This window comes from Aquarana catesbeiana, linkage group LG09, assembly GCF_042186555.1.
Source record: "Aquarana catesbeiana isolate 2022-GZ linkage group LG09, ASM4218655v1, whole genome shotgun sequence".
Classification (NCBI taxonomy): Eukaryota; Metazoa; Chordata; class Amphibia; order Anura; family Ranidae; genus Aquarana; species Aquarana catesbeiana.
Genome location: NC_133332.1, coordinates 35,539,851 through 35,557,772, shown reverse-complemented (window position 1 = coordinate 35,557,772; position 17,922 = coordinate 35,539,851). Strand labels below are relative to the sequence as shown.

At 43.5% G+C, this 17,922-nt stretch overlaps 1 protein-coding gene across 1 annotated transcript in view; it reads right to left on the bottom strand.

Annotated features, from left to right (window-relative positions):
• Positions 1-17,922, bottom strand: part of TAP2 (transporter 2, ATP binding cassette subfamily B member) — an 88,775-nt gene that overhangs the window by 46,638 nt on the left and 24,215 nt on the right. The window contains exons 2-4 of the mRNA XM_073598273.1: positions 16,918-17,436; positions 11,852-11,966; positions 1,390-1,520 (exon numbers count right to left, since the gene is read on the bottom strand). Of these exons, the coding sequence (XP_073454374.1) occupies positions 1,390-1,520; positions 11,852-11,966; positions 16,918-17,428 (757 nt within the window). The 5' untranslated portion in view covers positions 17,429-17,436. The remainder of the gene's footprint in view (positions 1-1,389; positions 1,521-11,851; positions 11,967-16,917; positions 17,437-17,922) is intronic.

Here is a 17,922-nt window from a genome sequence, read left to right as displayed (position 1 = left end):
TTTACTTTCTGCTATAATACATATCCAATAAAAAAATGTAAAAATTCAAATGTCTTCATCAATTTAGGCCAATATGTATTCTGCTACATATTTTTAGTAAAAAAAATCCCAATAAGCGTATATTGATTGGTTTGCGCAAAAGTTATAGGGGTTGATTTACTAAATAAACTGTGCACTTTGTAAAGTTCAGTTGCCCTCCGCAAGTGCAGTTGATCCAGTGCTTAGTAAATGAGGTAAGGCTTCACTTTGCAAAGAGTACCCAATCATGTGCAAGGAAAATAAAAAAAAGTTGCATTTTTGCTTGCACATGATTGGATGATGGAATTCAGCAGAGCTTCTGCTCATTTACTAAGCTCTGGAGCAACTGCAAAGTGCACAGGCTTTTTGCCTTTAGTAAATCAACCCCATAGTGCCAACAAACTATGGGATATTTTTATGGAATTTTTATAGATTTTTTTTTTGTTACTAGTAATGGCGGGACTTATAGCGGGACTGCAATTTCTGTGGTGGACAAATCAGACACTAAGTGACACTTTTTGGGGACCAATGACACTAATACAGTGATCAGTGCTAAAAAATATGCACTGTCACTGTACTAATGACACTGGCAGGGAAGGGTTTAACATCAGAGGCGATCAAAGGGTTAATTGTTTGCCTAGGTAATCCTTTACAATTGTGTGGGGGAGGTACTTTGACTGTAAGAAGACAGAGATCCATGTACCTGCTTAGAAGAAACGCAAGATTTCTGTCTTCTCCTGTCACAGAACGGCGATCTGCCTTGTTTACATAGGCAGACCGCCATTCTGTCTGCCTCTGGAGCGATCGGTGGCTCATGGCGGACATCGGGTTCGCCAGTTCCGCTGATTGGCTCCCGTTGTGTCCAATCACAGTGGGAGCGGGCCGCCGCCGGCGCACGTGCATGCCCCAGACCCTGAGGAGAGAACTTTCAGGTACGTGATTTCGCGATAAAGGGCCATCCTGCTACAGTATATGTATGTGGGGCGATCCTTAAGCGGTTAAGCTTTGACAAAACTGGAAGCTGATTGGTTTCTATGCACAGCTTCACCAGATTATGCACTCTTCAGTTTTAGTAAATCAACACCAAAGTGTTCTTTGACTGGATGAGGTGGACCTCTTCTCATCACCGGCCCAGCTCTCTGCCTCGTTCAATCAGAAAACGCTTTGCATTCATTCAGTGATAGATTCAGTGATCTTCGTTGCAAGTGAATGGCGCTTGTGCCAGTGACCTCCTATGTTCACAATGCAGCAGGGAAGCCACTTGGCACAGGACTTGTAAGCTATTGGAGATGATTGTAGTAATGGACTTCCATGGGCATCCCACAGCCATGGAACATATATATTTACATTGGTCCAAGCTGTACCAGTTACCTGTTTTCGTTGTTTCAAAGAAGGTAATGTCCTGTCTAGAAAAAGCTCGAAAGAGGAGTTCCCGTAAGCGGATATTGAGACGAGAGTAGCAGAATATGAAGAATCCTCCCCGGCATCCTGCACAGACAGAACTAAGGAGAGACATATGAATGAATATCCAGGTACACCGATATTACAGAGCCCATTCACATCACTGTGCTAAGGTAAGACACCGTTATGTTATAAAAATCACAAAAGTGTATAAGTGTGGCGCTAAAGTGTTTGAGTTGGGTAACATAACTCAACCATTACCATTGAAAGGTGAATCACAAAATCTCTGTATATCAAATTACGGTATATAAATCTACAAACCATGATTGCTAATAAAATATATAAAAAATAATTATATCACAAAAAAAATCACAAAAAATACCACGTGTGATATGTGCTGTGTAAGTTACTAGAAATATTTAGAAAAAGTTGAATAAATAAGTCAGTGAAAAGATTTAAAGCCCACAGTGTATATTAAGGAAATTGAAGATCCTAATCACCGCATTGGCATTCAACATAATGGGTGAAAAACTGAAGACACCAGTGCAGTAAGGCCACCACCAAGGCACATGTAAGCTTACCGGATGGTTTGAACTCAAAAGAAAGTACGTTCTATGAGTCAAACAGGCTTCGGTTGATAACATACCTCACATTATGTTATGTTATGTTATGAAGTCTCACATTAAGACATAGTTATGTACAGGGCTGCTGTTAGAAACCACAGGGCCCCATACCATCAAACTGACAGGGCCCTCCCCCCTCCAAATAAACACAGTTTGCTATGCTTAAGTTATTAATGAACACAGTGAGCGATCGGTACCAACCATTCATTGTGTTCATTCAGGAAAGGAAGGGGCTGATAAACATGACATACAGCATTTACCGGACCCTGCCTCCACTCTCCATCCTGAAGGATTGTATTGTGTGTTTGCAGCTGCCAGTTGGAAGGAGAGGAGGGATGCCGGCAACACTGCGGGGGTAAGGAGGCACACAGGGGGGCCCAGACAGCAGGGGGAAATGTGTGGTGCAAAGGGAGCGTGCTCAATGCGGCAGGGGGGCATTAACTGGAACCGATCCCCTGTATAGTGCTCTCTGCAGCAGCTGGAAGTCAGTGGGAGAGAGAGGAGAAGAAGATGGCTTTCAGCTGCTGCTGGACCATTCAGAAAATATGCCATTTATCACCACACTATGGACACACTCCTGCAATCAGTTTTCTATTCAGGTACATACAATATCATCAATGCAAAAATAAAAAAATAAAATTAAAAAATTATGCATTTCTGGGGTATCGTATCAAATGCCTTAGCAAAATCTAGATACACTGTGCCGACAGACTTTTCTCCATCCAAATTATAGTTCACCTCCTCCTAGAATTTTAGAGGTCGGTCTAGCAAGAATGGTCTTTTATAAACCCATGTTGGTTATTACAAATTATACTGTTTTCACTGGCGAATTCTTGGATATGATTCCTTATCATTCCTTCCAACAGTTTACATACTATTGATGTTAGGCTGACTGGTCTGTAGTTTTCAGGTATATTTCTCAGCCCTTGGTTGAATATTGGTACTACGTTTGCTTTTTTTCCTCCTCTTCTCGGGTCCCTCACTGGCGCTCCTGGCTCCTCTCCCCTAATGAGTGCCCCCATAGCAAGACCCCTGATCTTTCTGAACGTGAGAACTGATCGTGTTTATTTTTGCGATAATTGGCCAGGCAGTTAGCTGTGTGTTGGGAATTGTATGCATATTTATATTCTGATTTAGTTTTGTCAGGAAAACTCTTAAACTAGTGGGTAACTTATGTTGAGTTGCCTTATAAAAAGAAAAGAAGATTGCATCCTGGGCCTGCTGACGTCACCCCGCCTCCACGCTGCTGTCCATCGAGGCTGTGAGAGATACCGGTAGCTTCCTCCTCCTCATCTCAGGGACACACACAGCGCTCTACCTGGCGGCTGAGCAGACTTTTCCTCCACCTGGCATCCCGGACCACCTACTATAATGAGGTTGTTTTTATTCTTATCCTGTGCGTAGCCCCTTAAGGGAGTTCTATTAAATACTATCAGTCCTACTAAACTTAGTGGCGCTTTTCTTTGTTTTTATCCCTCCTGATCTCCAGAGCCAGCTACAGCTGTCAGATTAGCCTGCCCTAGTGTTTGGACTTTTTAGACATTTATTTCATTTTATCATTCATTTTATTATTGTTTAGTTACCTGCATTTGCATTTAATAGTTGCCCCCGTTGAGAGACTCTGTCTTTGCTCCTTCCACATACTCCCTGTTACCTTCAATATTACCCAAGATCTTTCCATTTAAAGTGATACTAAACACACACTGTTTAATAGACACTGTCCCTTCTATTAGGCCCCTTTCACACTGGGGCGGTAGGGGGCGTCGGCGGTAAAACAGCGCTATTTTTAGCGCTGCTTTACCGCGGTATTCGGCCGCTAGCGGTGCGGTTTTAACCTCCCGCTGGCGGCCGATAAAGGGTTAAAACCCCTCGTATAGCGTGGCTATAGCCGCGGTATTGCCGCGGTATAGCTGCGCTGTCCCATTGATTTCAATGGGCAGAAGCGGTTTAGGAGCGGTGAATACACCGTTCCTTCCCCGCTCCAAAGATGCGGCTTGCAGGAGATTTTTTCTTCTGCTGCCAGCGCACCGCTTCAGTGTGAAAGCCCTCGTGCTTTCACACTGAACAAACAGCGGAGGCTGTTTAGGGGCGGTTTGCAGGTGGTATTTTTAGCGCAATAACGCCTGCAAACCACCCCACTGTGAAAGGGGTCTTACTGTATGTGGATGATGGCACTGTAATTAATTCAATAATAAAAAAATCTAAGTACCTTTTACCTAATTTCAGCTGTCACATGATCCAACTCTTTCCCAGCCTGTCTGCAGGGAAACATAAGCAGGAGGAGCTTCTAGTCCCCTGCTACTGGTCAAATGTTAAAAATAATAATAAAAAGAAAAAAAATCAGCCTTTGGAATACAGAATAAAACTAAATATTTATTATCAATAAACTAATTTAAAGCGGGAGTCCCGCAAAAAAATTTTTTTTAAAAGTCAGCAGCTACAAATACTGCAGCTGCTGACTTTTAAAATAAGGACACTTACCTGTCCCAGGGTTCAGCGATGTCGGCACCCGAGACCGAACCGTGCCTCGGTCCTCGGATGCTGCCGCCGCCATCCTCGGTAAGGGAGTCAGGAAATAAAGCCTTGCAGCTTCACTTCCCGGTTCCCTACTGTGCATGCGCGAGTCGCGCTGCGCAACCCGAAAGATCCCTGCTGTCTCTGGGACCCGTGTGTGTCCCAGCAGACAGTGCGGGGGGACAGGAAGTGGCGTAGACTCCAGTGGGAGTCTATACCCGGAAGTGGGTGCAAATACCTGTCTTAGACAGGTATCTGCACCCCCCTCCCCCCTGAAAGGTCCCAAATGTGACACCGGAGGGGGAGAGGGTTCCGAAAAGCGGAGGTTCAATTTTTGTGTGAACCTCCGCTTGAAATTGTCATACAAATATATATTTGAAATCAAATATTAATTATCTTTTGTTAATAACATGGTGTGGGTGTATTTCTGCCAGTCACAGGCTCCTCCAGCCGGTGTCTTAGAATAAGAGGGAGGTGAAGCCACCATCAATCTACGTGTAATATCCCACCCCCATTGTGTTTAGCTGGTTAGTGGTCATAGTGGAGTGAGCTGTCATTTACCACTGTGTATACATCCACATGTGTGATCCGGGCTGTTCACATGTGATAGGGATGAAATGCTCAGCATAGAAACTCACAGAAAACTGAGCATGTGTAGAGCTGCCAACACTGCTGCAAATTCCCTAGCTGCATTGGGGACATGAACAGAAGGGGGGGGGTAGAGAGCAGCAGGACCAACAAGGTTTTTTTGCAGATTACAGAAAGCTAATCTCATAGTGACAGAGTGAGTATGAACAGCATGTAATACACCGTTTATTCATAGTTTGTTATGATGTGGGTTAAGTGGCACTTTAATCCATGGCTCGCTATGGAGAGGAAGGTACTTTCCAGAGAAGGTTCCTTGTTCTACTCAACTCAGTGCTAAGACTCATGCAATTCTTTTCTTATAATTACAGCAGTACACATGCAGTAAAACAATAAAGTGTGGGGAACTGGTGCCACCCTGTATGATAAGAAAAGCCTGAGACAAAATATTAATGCCCTCCAACACAAGAGGAACATTCTGAAAATTTCAAGCAATCGCTTTCATTAAATATTTATAGTCAGCCAAGACCCTAGAATAAAAAAAAAGTGGAAGTGAGTTGCGTGTTTTAATTTCTTGCTGTACCCATTACTTGTGGTGGCCTTCTACCTGTAGAATTCCAATGGGAAATTGTTTTCAGAACTTCCATTTGATTGTCTAATGCCGCCTACACACGGTCGGAATTTCCAACAACAAATGTCCAATTTGAGCTTGTTGTCGGAAAATCCGACCGTGTGTAGGCTCCATCAGACATTTGCTGTCGGAATTTCTGACAAGAAATGTTAGAGAGCTTGTTCTCAAATTTTCCAACAACAAAACTTGTCAGAAATTCCGAGCGTGTGTACACAATTCTGACGCTCAAATTTCCACGCATGCTCGGAATCAAGCAGAAGAGCCGCACTGGCTATGGAACTTAATTTTTCTCGGCTCATCGTACGTGTTGTACGTCACCATGTTCCCACGTTCGGAATTTCTGACAAGATTTGTGTGACCGTGTGTATGCAAGACAAGTTTGAGCCAACATCTGTCAGAAACAATCCTAAGTTTTGTTGTCGGAATGTCCTATCATGTGTATGCGGCATAAGAGTTCAAGGGGATGATTTAACAATTGTTTTAAACTAGAGCAAGCAAAATAAAAACTCAAGAGCAAGGGTGGAATATTTGAATATTTTTGTTGAATCTGATGGAAATGAGCAAATTTCTAATTGATGATTTTAATGTTGACCAAAAAAAAAAATTGTCTTAAAGTGTTACTAAACCCAGGACTCTGCATTCACTATATCTGGTCTCCCACAGTACACAGAACATGGAAATGCAATTATTTTAGTAAATATAAGCTGCTAAATACCTTTTCTCATTAGCTGTATATAGCAGTCTTGTGATTTCTATGAGTTCCTGGTGAAGCTTGTAGGAGGAGTTTTCATACTGCACTGAGCTGTCCTATGAGGCTGCAGGGCTTCTCTGACCCTCTGTCTGGACATGTCTGGACAGTGCTGATTGGCCCTGTGCTGATCACATGCATTCTCCCAAGAAAATAAAACCTCTCTAGCAATACACACATGGTTAACATTAGTTTCCAACCAACCTTGGGTGGAGCCCGGAGATCTAATGTCCCGACACTACAAGTGCATTTTGTTGGTTGGGAACTTTTTGTGTTCCTGAAATACTCGTTTTAATTCTCCAAATGTGAGTACCCTGTATGCTTTTTACTTAATAAAATCATCTTGCATTAACATACTACACTATGAGGAGCTGCTTCTCTTTTATCCTACATATGAACCTGTGGATTCACCCCATGTTATGACCCTATGAGATTCAGCTGTCTGGTACCAGAGTGGAGTCGTGCTATAGTGGATATATCATGCTTATCTGATCACTTATAACCTAGGGGTCCACTATCTGTGGTAAGAGGCCCCATGTGTTGGTGTGCGGTGGAGGATTTCATAGTTCACCTCAGCTTGTCATATTTACACTGTGGGTGATGCCATTTATTGGAACAGGGACTCTTTAGGCTCAATGACAGTGGATTTTTATTTACATCATTGTTTGTATTCTAACGCTGCATATCTTTATACACAGGGGAGGTCTGTGCATACAGCATCAAACAGCCTTTTTACACAATGCGTAGGATTAACCTCTTAGGTTCCACAGTGAGTATAACAAGCATGCTTTACTGCATATACAGACTGATTTTACTGTTGTGGGTTTAGTAACACTTTAAAGTCATATCTTTTTTTTTTTTTACAAGAAATGAAAGTCATATCTTTAGATAAACCTCTCTGTTTCCTAGTCCTGTGTGCCCCTGTCTATACCTGATGTCAGAGCGCCATTCGACGCTCATGTGACCGGGCACGTCTCTCCTGACAGCTGCAGCGAATATTAATTTGCTATTGTCACACAACTGGTTGGGGTCAGCACTGCGCCCAGAGCCCACCCTTTTTTGAAGCCAATTAGAACCTCAGGCTCTAATCGTGCTTTAAAAAAAAAAAAAACACACACAATTGAAATCCATGCATCCGGCGCCCTGCATGTAGATTAGGGACCAGGCGCATGGATTAGGGGGGCGGCGCTCCTGCACCCCTTATGGACAGGCCACCTCTGATCGCATGGGCCTCATGAGCTAGGGGGCCCATGTGGCCCCCCTGTATGCCTGGATAGGAGGGCAGCGAGGGCGGAGGCATGTAGAGGAATCGATTCCTCCATGTAGTTGCTGAATGCCCGCTTCTCCTCCTCTCCCTCCCACAGACATTCAGCAGCTGCAGGAGGGAAATTGAGGGCATCAGTTCCTCTACATGCTGCTCCCACCACTTCCCTATCCCTGTCCTGCTGCCCTGGGCCCCTGTGTGCTCTCCTTGCCCCCCCCTCCCCTCTGCCGTGTTTCCCCCTCCCACTGGCTGCTGCATGGGATCTGTCAGATTTGAGAGCGGGGAAGGGGCCAGTAAAACCCCTTTCACACTTGTATGACCTGAAAGCCGTGCGACTTTGACACGACTTGAAGCAATGTTTGTGTAATCTTGAGGTCTATGGACCTCAAGTCGCATCAAAGTCGGACCAAAGTAGTGCAGGGACCACTTTGAAGCCGCTGCGACTTGAAGCTGTACAGATATGAACGGTACTCATTGGAAATCATAGGATACGACTTGTCATGCGACTTTGCAATCCCAAGTCGCAGGACAAGTCGCACAAGTTGTGAAAGGGGCCTTTTTCTTTTTTTTACTATGTTTCAGTTTATGAATGAACGGTCTATACAGAGCTATTCCTGATCATTCATTCTGTGCAGCTTAGGCTGCAGAGAAAGGGACTGAGGAATCTGTACTCAGTCCCTTTCTCTGTCTCATAAGTGAGACATCACGGGTCTGTTTACACCACCTAATATTTCGCCAAAGCACCCTAACGGGAGGTCCTAAAAAATATGTAAAAAATAAGTACAATAAAATGAAATAGTAAAAAGAATATAAATGATAATAATAAAACAACAAAAACAAAATAAAACTACTAACACCAGTTTGTAGCCTCCTTTACACCCTGCCTCTGCTCTATTGTTATCAGTTAGCACTGTAATTAGCCAGAACTCTTCTCTCCAATGTTACTGAGATGAGAAGAGGTGGAGGTGTTCTGTAGTCCTAACACACTTCCTGTCCTACGGTGATTGGACACGGCGATCACGTGGTAAAGAGCCTGCATCAGAGGCCCACGGGCGCACGGCAGCTCTTATCCTGCTGGACGTCATATGATGCCAAGTCAGGATAACTGAACCACCGCCCGGCCGTCATTCTGCTATAGGCCGGGGGGAAGTAGTTAAAGTGGTTGTAACCTAACAAAAAAATAAATGATCCTGTTCCTTTAAAACATGATCAACTGCATAGTGCTTGTGAAGTGTCATTTATCCCTTTCTATGTTGTAAAATACCTGGTTGATGCTACCTGTTCCTGTGTCCCCCTATGTGTACTGACCATGGCAATCATGGCTGCTGATCTATAATATTGTGGTCAGTTTACGTGACTCCATCATCCATCTATATGGTCAGAGTCTCTCCCCCTCCCTCCCTGCCTGTTATTTCTGTGTGAATCATTCTTCTCCCCACCTCCCTCTGCTCTCCTCCTGCCGCTATTCCCTGCGGCTGTTAAGTAGGACCTACAAATAACTGGCATCCCCTCTGTTGTATGAAGATATAAAGTACAGTGTGTCAGTTTTTCTAAAATTGTAATCCTAAATACCTTCTTGCACAGCGCCGCTGTTCAGTCATGTGATCTCCCCCTGCTGACCAGCTGATATCAGAGGGGAATCTCAGCCCCTCCCGCTGCTCTCTTTAGGTCGGGGAATGAGAGCGGAGGGGGAGGTCACATGACCGCACAGCGGAGCTGTGCAAAAAGGTATTTGGAATTATAATTTTAGAAAAACTGGCACACAGTAATTGATATCTTCCTACAAAAGAGGGGATGCCGGTTATTTGTAATACTAACTTTACAACTACTTTAAGGCTGCAATACAAATCCAGACTATGAACAACTCATTACAGCATTCATTTTGTGTAGAGTGAAACAGACTTGGTTGATCCTGCCTTCAGCTGTCCTTCCTGTCTTCTCTGTGTCCCCGCTGCAGCCTGAGATTGTGTAAGCCAGCTGTTTTCATCTACTGAGCATGCTCCAGTTTCAGTTCCCTTCTTCCCCTCCCTCATGTCCTCCTATTGGGAAACTGCAGTCGGCTCACATAATTTGTAATAAAAACACCTTTGCCATTCTGAAGCTTCCCTCCAACCAATTTGCATATTATTTTATATATACTGTGATCCTGTACTTGCCAAATATGCTGCAGAAATCTCCCTCCACTGAGTCTGGCTGCAGCCATTTTAACTGTGGGCAGCTGAAGCTGCTGCCTGTTCACTTCCTGAGTTTACACAGAGGCACACCTACAGCTCTGCAGCCCTGAAAAGTGAAAGTAAAAGAAAATCCAAAATTTTGGGTTGTCCCCAGAAAAGTAACAGCAGGGAAATCTTCCAATGGGGACACTACATCTGGTGACCCCAATGAAATCCCTTAATTTCCAGGAATTTCCTCTCACTTCCTGTTTGGCTACGGGGCAAGAAGTGAACAGAAATCTCCACAATGGCACACAGATGGTAAAAAAAAAAATCTGACAGGGGTTATAAACCTCCTTTGCTCCTATAGTTCTCCTTTAAGGACTGTAAGGATTTGCCCCCTTAATGACCAGGCCATTTTTTGCGATACGGCACTGCGTCGCTTTAACTGACAATTGTGCGGTCGTTGTACACAAATAAAATTGATGTCCTTTTTTCCCCAAAAATAGAGCTTTCTTTTGGTGGTATTTGATCACCTCTGCGGTTTTTATTTTTTGTGCTATAAACAAAAAAAGAGCGACAATTTTGAAAAAAAAAACAATATTTTTTACTTATTGCTGTAATAAATATCCCCCCCCCCCAAAAAAAAAAACTAAAAAAAAATAATTTCTTTATCAGTTTAGGCCAATATGTTTTCTACTACACTCTTTTGGTAGGAAAAATCACAATAAGCGTATATTGATTGGTTTGCGCAAAAGTTATAGTGTCTACAAAATAGGGGATAGATTTATGGCATTTTTATTATTTACTTTTTACTAGTAATGGCGGCGATCTGTGATTTTTAGCGAGACTGCGACATTGTGGCGGACAGATCAGACACTTATGACACTTTTTGTGACCACTGACATTTATACAGCGATCAGAGCTAAAAATAGCCACTGATTACTATATAAATGTCACTGGCAGGGAAGGGGTTAACACTAGGGGGCGATCAAGGGGTTAAGTGTGTCCTAGGGAGGTGTATCTAACTGTGGGGGGAGTGGACTGACTGGGAGAAGAGAGAGATCGCTGTTCCTGATCACTAGGAACAGCAGATCTCTCGCTCTCCTTCCCTGTCAGAATGGGAACCTGTCTGTTTACATTGACAGAACCCAGTTCTGGCTCTCTGAGGAGCGATTGTGGGTGGCCGGCGGACATCGCGGCCGCCGGTCATGCGCATTGGCTCCGGCGTCGCTATTGCTCTTAAAGCGGCCGGCGTACACCTACGGCGATTCGCGCAGCAGTATGCCAGCGGCTGGTCGGCAAGCTGTTAAACACTATGGGGGCGGGATATTGTATGCTGATTGATTCACTAGGAAACGCACAAAAAAAGTTTAGTTCTAATATAAATCAGTATTAAATATATGAAATGTAATTGCTAATATCTGTAAAGTAAAATAAGAACCTTGGATACAGATGCTGCCTAAACAAAATGACTAGTGTCAATCATCTCTGACTCCGCCTACATCATATTAATGCACAAAAAATACACATTTGATGTTCAATAGAGATTTATTGGGAGCTGCAAAACTGTTTTTTTTATATATATAATCATTTTTTTTTTTTTAGTCATGTGACAATCAGGGCTGTGCACAGACTCATATGTAGAGAGCATAGAAGCCCCTCCCAAAGATCTTTCTCTGCAAATGGCAAAGAACAGAGAGAGATCATGTGACCACACAACAGAGCTGAAGTAATAAGGTACTTACAGGATTAAAAAAATAACACAAAATACATAGTATATACGATCTATGTGGATGAATTATGGCAATTAACACTTCTCTGTTTAGTATCATTTTGAATCATAGGACGAAATCTTTTTGCCAGTTATCCATACAACATGTAGCATCAATACAATAAATAAACTTAGCTTACCTTGTGAGAGAGAAGAAGGCCATATATACGATGTTCTTCAGGAACTCTGACTCCTTGTAGTTGTTGGACAAAATATCGATCACACGCCCCATGTAATATGGGATTGACATTTCAACTGGGGACAATAATGGGGATTGGAGAGTTACTGTGAAAATTCCGGTAAACATATTACATTATTTTAATTCGTAATATGACATCGCTCCCAACTGTCCCTGATTTCGAGGGACTGTCCCTGATTTGGAACAAAGTCCCTCTGTCCCTCTTTCCTCCTCATTGGTCCCTCATGTTTGGTCTGATCTATAAAAGTTGTATATAAAATGCCCTATTTATCTTTTTAAAAGTGTTAAACCTTTCATCCAAATTCTAAATTGTTATATTTGTAAATGTCAAAAGCCAGTATAAAGGAATAATAGTGGTAAAAAAAATTGTGGGTTCAACAATCCTTTTTTTTTTTTTTTGTACGATTCTCCTTTAAGGGGGTGTGGCTAGGGGTGTGTCCTATGCCTACATATTTTGCTAACACAGTGCCTTGAAAAAGTATTCACACCCCTTGAAATGTTCCGTGTTTTGTCGTGTTACAACCAGTGACGGCCCATCCATAGAATCCATGCGTCTGGCCCCCTGATCTATTTAGCATTTACTCCCTGCCAATTAGGACACACGGCAGAGGAAGCCGTTGAAAGAGCAGACACCAGAGCCTCTGCCTGCACTTCGCCGCCCGAGGAAGAGAGAGGATATACATGGCGGGTGGACTGTGCTGGATGACACCACAGCCCACCACCTGGATGGGGTAAGTGCCGGACCACCGACCGCCGGGTGGGGGGTAGTGCCGTGCCGCCGGCCGAATGGGGGGGGATTGGGTAGTGCCACGCCACCAGCCACCCAAAAATGTAAATGTATTTTATTGGGATTTTATGTCATAAACCAACACAAAGTGGCACATAAATGTGAAGTGGATGGAAATAGATAAATGGTTTTCAACATTTTTTTACAAATAAATTCCCGAACAGTGTGGCGTGTATTTGTATTCATCCCCCTTTACTCTGATACCCCTAACTAAAATCTAGTGGAACCAATTGCCTTTAGAAGTCACCTAATTAGTAAAAAGAGTGCACCTGTGTGTAATTTAATCTCAGTATGAATACAGCTGTTCCGTGAAGCCCTCAGAGGTTTGTTAGAAAACCTTTGTGGACAAACAGCATCATGAAGGCCAAGAAACACACCAGACAGGTCAGTGATAAAGTTGTGGAGAAGTTTAAAGCAGGGTTGGGTTATAAAAAAATATCCCAAGCTTTGAACATCTCACAGAACACTGTTCAATCCATAATCCAAAATGAAAACCTACCAAGACATGGCCGTCCACCTAAACTGACAGGCCGGGCAAGGAGAGTATTAATGAGAGAAGCAGCCAAGAGGCCCATGGTAACTCTGGAGGAGCTGCAGAGATCCACAGCTCAGGTGGAAGAATCTGTCTACAGGACAACTATTAGTCGTGCTCTCCACAAATCTGGCCTTTATGGAAGAGTGGCAAGAAGAAAACCATTCTTGAAAGAAAGCCATAAGAAGTCCTGGTTGCAGTTTGCGAGAAGCCATGTGGGGGACACAGCAAACATGTGGAAGAAGGTGCTCTGGTCAGATGAGACCAAAATTGAACTTTTTGGCTTCAAAGAAAAACTCTATGTGTGGTGAAAAATTAACACTGCACATCACCCTGAACACACCATCCCCACCATGAAACATGGTGGTGGCAGCATCAAGTAGTGGGGATGCTTTACTTCAGCAGGGACATGAAAGCTGGTCAGGGTTGATGGGAAGATTGATGGAGCCAGATACAGGGCAATCTTAGAAGAAAACCTGTTAGAGTCTGCAAAAGACTTGAGACGGAGGTTCACCTTCCAGCAGGACAATGACCCTAAACATACAGCCAGATCTACAATGGAATGGTTTAGATCAAAGCATATTCATGTGTTAGAATGGTCCAGTCAAAGTCCAGACCTAAATCCAATTGAGAATCTGTGGCAAGACTTGAAAATTGCTGTTCACAGACGCTCTCCATCCAATCTGACAGAGCTTGAGCTATTTTGCAAAGAAGAATGGGCCAAAATGTCTCTCTCTAGATGAGCAAAGCTGGTAGAGACATCCCCAAAAATACTTGCAGCTGTAATTACAGCGAAAGGTGGTTCTACAAAGTATTGACTCAGGGGGGCTGAATACAAATACACTTTTCACTTATTTATTTGTAAAAAAAAATTGAAAACCATTTATCATTTTCCTTCCACCTCACAATTATGTGCCACTTTGTGTTGGTCTATCACATAAAATCGCAATAAAAAACATTTACATTTTTGGTTGTAACATGACAAAATGTGGAACATTTCAAGGGGTATGAATACTTTTTCAAGGCACTGTAGGAGTCCCTCGTTCCCATCTCAAAAAGTTGGGAGGTATGGTTATATTATTAACCACCCACCTACCTGTATGACCCATCTTAACTGATTGGGTGGTAGTACTGCCCACTTTTGGAGGTTCAGTTGAAGGTAGGTAATAGTTTGGTTTAGGTGGGTGCAGTTTATCATTCCATATATGTCCAAATTTTATGAGGAAACAAATCTGTGCCCAGATAGCAAGGATAATTTACCCCAAATTTGTGGCAGTGTTGAATTGTAAGTCTGTTAACTTTCTGCACATTTTCACTGGCAAGTTGTACACTTGCAGAGCTCTTGGAGCACAAGTTCTAGTTGACACTTTTCCAATTTGTAGCAAATTTGCCCAAGTCTCTAGCAAGAGCAAAGTTGCAGTGGTGAGTCTACAGCATGAAGATTCAGCCACAGTGACCCCTGTGGTGGGATGACTATTGCACAACATAGCTGAACCAGGACTTGCAGAATGTTTGCAAAGAAAGTTGATCTGGAGTCATGCAATGTAGACTCGCTGCAATTGTACAACAAACATGTGAAACCTGGCAAGTCTAGCAATGGCTCAGCAAGTCATTTTCAAACTGTTCTTTGTTTCCTTGTAATGTTCCCTATTTCCCAAAATGTCCCAAGAAAGGAACAAAAATAATTTATTTGCTATGATTCTCTTTTTCTTTATCCAATACAGTGTTATGAAAGGGAGAATCTGATTGGTCAGTCTGGGCTGAGACAACTGACTAAACTCTGATGTCTGCTTTGCAAAATATAGAAGCTACACTGATAGATCATCACCTAATGAAGTGCACTCTGCTCCCCATCCTCCTGATTGGCCAAGCCAGCTGTCAATTTGAGGATATGAATGCGCAATACACTTCCCATCAATCGCTAAAGTAAAGATTCCATACTTCCGATTCCATACTTCACGAAGTAGATATTACATCTGAACGGCCATTTGCCTACCAGTTAAAAAGGTGACACCCCTCTGGTCTTAAAGTGGAGCTCCACCCAAGAGGTGAAGCTCTACTTGTCTGCCTCCTCCGCTGCCACATTTGGCACCTTTTGGGGGGGAGCTGGTACCTGGTTTTGACAGGTGCCCGCTCCCATTTCCAGCCCAGTTCCTTCACACCCCCTTCCTTCACAGGTGGCCCATTCACAAAGCACAGCGTGCTTCATGAATGCGCAGTAGAGAACTGGCTGTGAAACTGCAAGGCTTCACTGCCTTTTTCCCTTAGTCAAGATGGCGGCTCCAGCACCCAATAGCCGACTGCAAAATCGACTCGGATGAGGACATCGCTGGATTCCTGGACTAGTAAATGCCCTAATATTAAAATTCAGAATCTATAGTACTTGAAGCTTCTGACTTTTTAATTTTTTTTTTTCGGGGGGGGGGGCTGGAGCTCCTCTTTACCAAATTTTTCGAAAGTTGCTTTTATGTAACAAACTTTAAAGCGGAACTTAACACTAAAACTGGACTTTCACCCTCTCCAAACCTTACTCCCATCCAGTACATGAAACCCCTAAAGCCTCCTGTGATATAGACACCTTACATATCCCAGCAGGCATCAATTCCTATTCAGAAAGGAGCATGGGGGGGGCGCATCATTGGACGGTGAGTGCCTAAACCCAGAAGCGACCGCCTTCTCCCAGTGATGTTATGGAGGAGGATGGTGGAGCGGGACCTGAGCACTGACAGAGAAGAAGCACATAACAGCAGGACAATGCTGGATCCGCTGGGTGGGAAAGCATCTGAATTGAACTGATCTGAACAGCCCAGCAACCGGTAAGCAGGGGTGTAAAAAAAAAAAATGGTGGGAAGAGGTGAAGTTGCTCTTTAAACCCAAAAGTGCTTCTACTTTAGGGCTCATTAACATTTTTTGTAGTGCTTTACCATCCCTCCATGTTACCAGAGTAATGCAACTTAGGTGCAGTGCTGGCAGCAAACCATGCTGCACTCCATTAAAGGACCAGAAAAAACCAGAGCATAAGCCATCAGGATGTGCTCCAAAATCTGAGGTTCACCTTTTTTATTTTTTTCTGAAAAGGTGAACTTCCTGTTTGAAGTGTCCCTGTTACTTTGCCCTGCATACGCTAAGCAAAAGCTCACTGTAATGCAATTAGGGATTATGGCTAAGTCCAGGGCAATTTTTTAGCTACCAGGCCACAGGGCCCAGTCTATGCACTGGCACTATTTAGTTATTTCTCTCATGTGTGTCACTTTTTTCTTTTCACTTGGATGGAGAATGAAGGTCCTCAGGCCTACCCTGAAGTCTACGCGGAGTATGTGTGCCCATCAGATTCCCTCCTCCCCTGAATCGGGGGAGTCTCTCTTTGGGAGAGCCCGTCACCTAGTACTCGTTGTTTAATTTTGACTGACCATGAGGAGAGGGGTCCACTACACCTTTTGGCTAGATGGGCCATGTTTGAGCCCTGCCCCTGTTAGGAGCTTTGCACCCCAGGAGGTGAGGGTAAGGTCCTACTCCTTTGGGGGATGGAGAAAAGGAATACCCTTATGTGCACTTTTTTGTGTACGCTTCACATGCACTTTTTTTGTTCACTTACGGGTTTTTATTTTAGCGCACCACCAAAGATTTAAAAAAAAATGGCCTGCATTGTTAGCACAACCTACACCTGCAGATTTTTATGGGAACTTACGTGACAATGCGAGGATCAGGAACACAAAAGCCGAGGTCAGGAAAGGCCAGTCTGGCTTGGAAAGCTTTATCAGCCTGAAGAAGTTCTTCCTTTCTTTCTGCTTTCTATTTTTATCTCCCTCTGGATCTTCTTCTGGAAATATTAAAGGTGACAGGAGATCCCAGAGGATACAGGCCAGAGATGAGGACATGTGATAGAGCAGAGAGCTGGCTAGACCAGAGTGTAGCTCTGGAGCCTGGGACAAGAGAAGGAATCGGAGCGTCTGGTGCAGAGGAGGCGCTAGGCAAAGCGTCAGGATGAAGAGAAGAGATGATGGGATCCACCATGGACGTGGTAGTTTCTGGGATACTTCTCTAAGAAGGGGGACTTTAATTAGATTCACCAGCCACACCACATCCAGGAAATATATGGGGTAGTATTTATACACAAGGAGGGACAATACATAACTTAGTGAGGAGTCCAGCAAGAAGACAACGAGTGGAAAAGAGAAGGATTTCATTGTGAAAAACATTCAGGGACCTGAAAAACAAAATAGACATTGGTAAATTCTCACTTGAAGACCAAATGAAATTAGTAATTTATTAACTAAAATTACATGTTGTAACAGTGTTATTATTAAAAGAAACATAAAAAAAATTGTAGAATCAACACACTTCCAACCTTAATAGGGTGACAACCAGGGATGAGCCTAGGGTTCAGTCCATGTCCATGTTTGGTCAAACCTGGAAGGAACTGTCAATGCCGGCCCAATCAGCTGGAACCAGGACATACCCTGCCTCATACCTGCAAGTATACAAAGGGGTGGGGTGCTCATGACATTATTGACACTATATGGCCACAGCTTTCTTCCCGGTCTGAAGCAACCTTTGGATTGAACCTAAGATCATCCCTAGTAACAATGTTCATTCCCTGTACTGTATCTATGAAGAAGCACCGTACCTACCCTAGAGTCTAAAGATTTGTATGTAGTCTAAATCAGGAATAAACTTTCTAGGGCCTAGACAG